The sequence below is a fragment of the Macrobrachium rosenbergii genome, chromosome 54, assembly GCF_040412425.1.
Source record: "Macrobrachium rosenbergii isolate ZJJX-2024 chromosome 54, ASM4041242v1, whole genome shotgun sequence".
Lineage (NCBI taxonomy): Eukaryota > Metazoa > Arthropoda > Malacostraca > Decapoda > Palaemonidae > Macrobrachium > Macrobrachium rosenbergii.
The window spans coordinates 32,825,049-32,833,197 of record NC_089794.1 but is presented as its reverse complement, the minus strand read 5'-3'; the positions used below and the strand labels follow the sequence as shown (position 1 = coordinate 32,833,197).

The 8,149-nt window shown below is 35.3% G+C and overlaps 2 protein-coding genes across 2 annotated transcripts in view; one reads left to right on the top strand and one right to left on the bottom strand.

The window, feature by feature from the left end:
* The window catches only part of LOC136834945 (integrin alpha-PS3-like), a 197,778-nt gene that overhangs the window by 173,862 nt on the left and 15,767 nt on the right, over positions 1–8,149 (bottom strand). The window lies entirely within an intron of this gene.
* LOC136834636 (phospholipid-transporting ATPase IF-like) overlaps positions 2,815–8,149 on the top strand; it is a 51,671-nt gene continuing 46,336 nt past the window's right edge. The window contains exons 1-2 of the mRNA XM_067097217.1: positions 2,815–3,137; positions 3,653–3,840. Coding sequence (XP_066953318.1) covers positions 2,815–3,137; positions 3,653–3,840 — 511 coding nt within the window. The remainder of the gene's footprint in view (positions 3,138–3,652; positions 3,841–8,149) is intronic.

Sequence of the window (8,149 nt, the reverse complement as noted above, 5' to 3'; positions counted from 1 at the left end):
TCTGTACTTCATCTTAGGCTTGGGTTTTCCCCTGTTAGTTTTTATGGAAATCTCTCGGCTCGCATTTTTCTTATTCTTGGTTTTTCTGGTGTTTTTGTTGAAATATCTCCAATTTCAATTACTTTTTTTTTTACTTGTACTTTTTGTTTTGTTTCTGTCAAAATCTCATCATTTTGAAACAGATTCTTCCTGGTTGCTCTTATTCTTCCTTTCCACGTTTTCTTTGTCTAAATCTCACCACTTCAAATTCCAGTCTTTTTATTTCCTCTTTCTCTTGGGTTTCCCAACCAGTTTGGTCTAAATCTCTGTAATCTTATATTTAGTTTTCTACTCGTTCCTTTTTAGTTTTTTGTAAAAGAAAACTATTGTGCCGGCTTTGTCTGTCCGCCCTCAGATCTTAGACACTACTGAGGCCAGAGGGCTGCAAATTGGTATGTTGATCATCCACCCTCCAAGCATTAAATACACCAAATTACAGCCCTCTAGCCTCAGTAGTTTCTATTTTATTAAGGTTAAAGTTAACCATAATCGTGCTTCTGGCAACGATATAGGACAGGCTGCCATCGGGCCGGGTTAAAGTTTCATGTGCCGCGGCTCATACAGCATTATACCGAGGCCACCGAGCGATAGATCTATTTTCGGTGGCCTTGATTATACGCTGTAGCGGCTGTACAGAAAACTTGATTGCGCCGAAGAAACTTGCTTTTCTTGTGCCTTCAGAAATCACTATTTCATTTCACTTTGTTAGCTTCTAATGATCTGCTTTTAAATAATTTTTTTTTTTAGGCTAAGCTTTATTATATCAGCTGTTATGCCTTCTTGTTCTCTTTTTTTTCTATTTTTTTCTTCATTAATTTTGTTTATCTACTTCTTTCCATGCGTTTCTCCAACAAAAACACTTCTCCACGATAATGCCCTAAAATGGAAAACTTCAGTATCTGCAAAATTATCGAAATTGAGATATTCCACCTGTTGGGCTCCTGAAACACTAATACACAAGTTACTGCAGTTTCAGAAAGATTCTTCAATGCTTTCCACGAGTATTTAGTGGGTTCCATTTGCAGTATCGGCAAAATCAGTAGTAAGGCAAGGGAGTATCTACCATTTTTCTCAGTTTTGTATTTTTGCAGATACTGCAGTCTCCCATTTTAGGGCAGAATAATAATAATAATAATAATAATAATAATAATAATAATAATAATAATAATAATAATAACAATAATAACAATAATAATAATAATAATAATAATAATAATAATAATAATAATAATAATAATAATAATAATAATAAAATAAAGCCTCAGTTTCCTCAAGGTCGTTCCGTCACGCCGTTTAGGAAGCAGTACAGTCATCCAATAAAGTGTTGCAGTGCCGGCCGGGTATAGCAATATCGCCCTTATTGCACGCCAATCGCCATTTGCGTATGCATTGGCGCTGAGCGGAATGGCTCGCTTTTCTTTTATTGCCTCCTTTCTGATATTTCCTTTTTTTCTTCTTCCTATATACTTCATTATATTCTTGGGTTTTCTCAGCTGGATTTGTCAACATATCTGTACCTGAAGTTCGGGTTTTTTTACGGGTTGTTTTTTTTTTTTTCTCGATATCTCTCCATTTTATAATCGTCATTTTCTGCTTATTCTTCTGTTATTTTTGTCGAACTCTCTCTACTTTGAATCCCATCCTTTTACTTGTTCTTATTCTTGTTTTTTTTTCCGTTATTATCGAAATCTCTCTATTTCGAATTGGGGTGTTTGCTTGTTCCTGTAATTTTTCCTCCTCTGTTTCTGAAGAAATCTGCATTTTGAATTCGACCATTTTACGCGTTCTTACTGTTTTTAGTTTTCTGTAAAAGAAAAACTGAGAAAACTTTTTCTGTCCGTCCTCACTTTTTTCTTCAGAGCTTAAAACTACTGAGGGCTGCAAATTGGTATGTTGATCATCCTCCTCCAATCATCAAACATACCAAACTGCAGCCCTCTAGACTCAGTAGTTTTTATTTAATTTTTAGGTTAAAGTTAGCCATAATCGTGCTTCTGGCAACGATATAGGATAGACAGCCACCGGGCCGGGTTAAAGTTTCATGGGCCGCGGTTCATACAGCATTATACAAAGACCACCGAAAGATAGATCTATTTTCGGTGGTCTTGATTATACGCTGTAGCGGTTGTACAGAAAACTCGATTGCGCCGAAGAAACATTTTTTTTTTTACTTTTTTTTTTTTTATTTTTAGTTTCTACCTTTTAATCTCTTTTGCTTCGTCTTACTCGTGGGGTTTCCAGCCAGTTTTGTCGAAATCTCTGTTTTACAACCATTTTTCTAAACGTTCTGATTCGTGTTTTTTGTTTTGCTTTCTTATTTTTTGGAATCAGGGAACTGGGTTGCCCGTTCCACAGGCCTTCTCTCATGATATATGGGAAGCTCTCTTACGTATCCAAAATCTGATGCGTAGGGTTGGGCTACTTGTAAACAATATCAAGTATTACGGAATCTTGCTAGACTTTGGGAACCTAGAATTAGAAGCTGTGGGTCAGAATGAAGTCCGAGTAGTCACCGGAACAAGTCCATCCATAATATTTAATATCTAAGAACTACTACGACATAAAATCATTGATTCTAGTAACGTTTGGTCAGTACTGATGGATTCTAAATTAGTAATGTTTGGTCAGTACTGATGGATTCTAGTAATGTTTGGTCCACTGATGGATTCTTATTTTGTCAGTACTGATGGATTCCAGTTTGTTTGGTCACTACTGATGGATTCTAGTAATGTTTGGTCAGCACTGATGGATATATTCTAGTAATGTTTGGTCAGTATGATGGATTCTAGTAATGTTTGGTCAGTACTGATGGATTCTAGTAATGTTTGGTCAGCACTGATGGACTCTAGCAATGTTTGGTCAGTACTAATGGATTCTAGTAATGTTTGGTCAGTACTGATGGATTCTAGTAATGTTTGGTCAGTACTGATGGATTCTAGTAATGTTTGGTCACTACTGATGGATTCTAGTAATGTTTGGTCAGCACTGATGGATTCTAGTAATGTTTGGTCAGTACTGATGGATTCTAGTAATGTTTGGTCAGTACTGATGGATTCTAGTAATGTTTGGTCAGCACTGATGGACTCTAGCAATGTTTGGTCAGTACTAATGGATTAGTAATGTTTTCAGTACTGATGGATTTTAGTAATGTTTGGTCAGTACTAATGGATTCTAGTAATATTTGGTCAGTACTGATGGATTCTAGTAATGTTTGGTCAGCACTGATGGACTCTAGCAATGTTTGGTCAGTAATGACGGATTCTAGTAATATTTGGTCAGCACTGATGGATTCTAGTAATGTTTGGTCAGTACTGATGGATTCTAGCAATGTTTGGTCAGTACTAATAGATTCTAGTAATGTTTGGTCAGTACTGATGGATTCTAGTAATGTTTGGTCAAACTGATGGATTCTAGTAATGTTTGGTCAGTACTGATGGAATCTTGTAATGACTTTGGGAACCTGAGAATTTAGTAATGTTTGGGTCTGATGGATTCTAGTAATGTTTGGTCAGTACGGAACAAGTCCATGTTTGGTCAGTACTATCTAAGAAGTAATGTTTGGTCATAAAATCATTGATTTTAGTAATGTTTGGTCAGTACTGATGGATTCTAGTAATGTTTGGTCAGTACTGATGGATTCTAGTAATGTTTGGTCAGTACTGATGGATTCTAGTAATGTTTGGTCAGTACTGATGGATTCTAGTAATGTTTGGTCAGCAATGATGGACTCTAGTAATGTTTGGTCAGTAATCATGGATTCTAGTAATGTTTGGTCAGCACTGATGGATTCAACAATGTTTGGTCAGTACTGATGGATTTCAATGTTTGGTCAGTACTAATGGATTCTAGTAGTGTCTGTACTGATGGATTTAGTAATGTTTGGTGACCACAACTGATGGATTCTAGTAATGTTTGGTCTGTGCTGATGGATTCTAGGTTTGGTCAGTACAGTCAGTAATGTTTGGTCAACTTAGGATTCTAGTAATGTTTGGTCAGTACTAAGGGATTCTAGTAATGTTTGGTCAGTACTGATGGATTCTAGTAATGTTTGGTCAATACTTTTGGGTGACCACAACAATGTTGCTTGACTTACATCTGTGAAGTTAAGCAACAATACTTTTGAGTCTGGCCTGTGCTTGGATCGGTGACCACAACAAAGTTACTTAACTTAAATCAGTGAAGATAAGCAACGATGCCTCTGAGTCTGGCCTGTGCTTGGATCGGTGACCGCAACAAAGTTACTTAACTTACGTCAGTGAAGATAAGCAACGATGCCTCTGAGTCTGGCGTGTGCTTGGATCGGTGACCAGCGACCAATGTACATGATCGACAACCATCTGATGGTCACAAACATGGTGCTAGAAACCTCTAGCTCAAAAAAAAAAAAAAATAAATAAAAACAAATAAATCAAATTGAAATAAAATAAAAAATAAATAAAAAAAAGCGCTCAGAAACTTGCAACAGATCTTAGGAGTCTGGTGTAAGTGGCAATGGGTTACAATAAGATCCGGAAAGCCAACAGTTTTAGTTCACTGATAAAATCGATATCACCTCTCTATCTCATTATTACAGATAAGAGCAACGAAACTCAACGTTATACTCGGATGTCGTACAGAGACTTTTTGATAGCATGAATATCACGGCGGAACAATTTTACAAGTTATGTACGCCAAGGGAAATGGAGAGATCATGTATAATGTATACGCGGCAAATATAAATTATATATATAAATATATGGTATATATATGTAAATATAAATTATATATATAAATCTATAGTATATATATGTATATATATATAATATATATATATTTTTGTTTTTGAATAAATATATATAATATACATATACATCATATATATTATATATATTACATATGTATATATATATATAATGAAAACCCAAATGTATAAATAAGGATGAAAAATCTTAATTATAAAATATGTAAATAAAACCCTTCCCTAAACAGGAAATCCCCTACCAATTTATTAAAAAATATGTGGAAAAATCTAGAAACAAATTATCAATAATTACCATTAGAATGTTCATTAATGAAGGTAAATATATATATATATATATATATATATATATATATATATATATATATATATATATATATACATATATGTATACATATATGTATGTATACATATGTGTATATATATTTATATATATATTTACATATACAAAAATTGGGAAAAAATTTAAAGAACAATAAAATATGAAAGGGATGTGTATAAAATGACACACAAATAAACATAAATAACCAACAGCCTAACTTGTGAAAAAAACTAAACTTATATATAGAATAGATGCTTGATTCACATGCAAATCTGCATGCACGCGCTTCGACGTCAATCAACTCGATGGGCATGCAGTGTAATCCCTTTAGCGCTGATGTAAACACACAAATGTTTGAAATATGCGACTTACGACCTAAAGCGTGATATTGTCCCTTATTTCCATTCGACTCTGGGATAGATAAACTAGAACAGAATAGTAGAATTTGGGCCAAAGGCCATGCGCTGGGACCGATGAGGCCATTCAGCGATGAAACGGAAATTTACAGTAAAAAAGTTTGAGAGGTGTAACAGGAGGAAACCCTCGCAGTTGCACTATTGAACTAGTAAAAAATACGCCGAAGCTTCTTTCGGCGCAATCGAGTGTTCTGTACAGCGTATAATGCTGTATGAAACTTTCAGCCACGGCCCATGAAACTCTCAGCCGCGGCCCATGAGACTCAGCCACGGTCCGGTGGTGGCCTGTGTTGTTGGTACCTATAGCGGTGCCAGAAGTACGATTATAGCTAATTTTAACCCTAAAGAAAATCGAAACTACTGTGGCTAGAGGGCTGCAATTTGGTATGTTTCATGATTGGAGGGTGGATAATCAACATACCAATTTGCAGCCCTGTAACCTAAGCAGTTTTTAAGATCTGAGGGCGGACGCACAAAACCATCACACTAGTTTTCTTCACAGAAAACTAAAAATTGTCAGAAGGTGGGAAGTAAGATGGAAGCAAGAGAATCTGAACGGAGGTACAGTAAAAGGAATGAAAGGGGTTGCAGCTAGGGGCCGAAGGGACGCTGCAAAGAACCTTAAGTAATGTCTACAGTGCACCGCATGAGGTTTCCCAGCCTTGGGGACTGGGAAACTTTTCGTTCCGAGTGCCTGGCAAAGAATGGTAATCACCTTCTCTTAAGGGTTCCCGTGGGAAATGTATTTTGGTTAATAAGACGAGCTAAATTTCTATGAAATACAGACTTGTTTCTACTGATTTTTATCAATTCCATAATAAAATTTATGGATATAAGCCATGAAACTATTTATGAAGTACACATGGATGTGTAAAATTTCATACAGCATTTTCATCAAGATTTTATTTTTCCTTATCCCAAATAATTTCATCCGCTGATGACCACAGTCCTTGCGACACCACTTGATATTACTTAATCAACCAGGGGACACCGATCTGATATACCAATTTAACGCCGGGAATTTCACCTACAGAATACCGACTGCTATCGATAAACTCGCCCGCCCGGGTGCATTTTACACCACGTTATTCCACGTTATTTTAGATATCAGAAGATAACGAATGATAAGGCTTCGGGAGACACACATCCTTTTACGACACAGTGTGGAAGGTCCAGTAAACGACACGATTTTATATGGTGCGTGTGTGTTTGTGCTTGCGATGTCCGTAAGGTCATTAAGCGAATGAGGAGGAAATTTATCTTTAATAAGTTTTCTTTTCCTGTGCTTGCTTCCGCTCATTCGTTCGTGTATTTTTGTTTTCAGTTTGTTTATTGGGGAGTTACGAGATGTAATGAAGTAACTGATTTTTACTTCAGTCATTATTTGCCGTGGATGATTCCGGTAAGTTCTGGCTTATGTGCTAATAAAATATAACAATGGCAATCTATATGTAATTAGAATGCAAAAAAAATTCATTTTGGTAAGTTCTGGCTTGTTATGTACTTTTCAAGTGCGTGTGACTAATAAAATATAACAAAAGTAATCCATATGTAATTATACTGAAAAAAGTTCAGAAACTGAAACTCCATTACTTGTAGTCAGGGCGATGAAAGATAAAAAAAGAAGGATAATCCGTAAATTATATGCAACAATTATCTGATTTAAAAAATTTCATTATTTTTGCTACGCATTCTCACGCAATTTTATAATTTTTTTTTTTGTCTTGTAATCTAATGTAACGTTACTTTGTTACCTTCACTCTAGCTTCAGATATGTAAAAAAAAAATCCACTGACCAGATAAAAAGTAAAAAAAAAAAAAAAAAAAAAAAAAAAAATTCACTGACCACAAATCATCTTCAAATTTCCGACAGGAAGTAAATTCACACTATGGGAGGATGCTCAAAACTCATTGATAAATTACGCTGCTGGAAGAAGAGAAAGGTTAGAACAAATTTCTTGTTTTTTTTTTTTTTTTATGTCAATCATTTACGTCTGCTGCCCTAAAACGGAAGACTGCAGGATCTGCAAAAACACATAACTGGGAAAAATGGTAGATACTCCCTTGCTTTAACACTGATTTTGGAAATACTGCAAATGGGACCCCTAAATATTCGTGGAAAGCATTGAAGAATCATTCTGAAAATGCAGTAATTTGTGTATTAGTGTTTCCGAGCCCAATAGGTGGCAGAGTATCTCAGTTTCGAAAATTTTGCAGGTACTGCAGTTTTCCATTTTGGGGCAGTATGAGTGCATGAAGATTGTGTATAAAACAAATGTATGTGCAAAATGTAAGTTTACAATACACGTTAACATCCCAGTCATCATCAGTTAAAAGTTTTTTCAGTGTCATTCACGTATGAGAATATCTGTATGCACATATGTATACTAACTGCATATATAAAGTATAGGCATGTGTGAAATGCGAGTTACTCTGTGCAAAAAAAAAAAAAATCTTTCCAGTCACTCTAGGTAGGTAATTCCTCCAATCTTCCCTATTTTAAACTAATAATTTTTTTTCACTTACCCTTTTATTCAATTTATAACTCACTCCGATTCCAATTGAACTTTACTTCCTGTCCCCCAAGCGTTCTAGATTATACATCCTAACTAACTTTTTCATATTTTCAGTCCA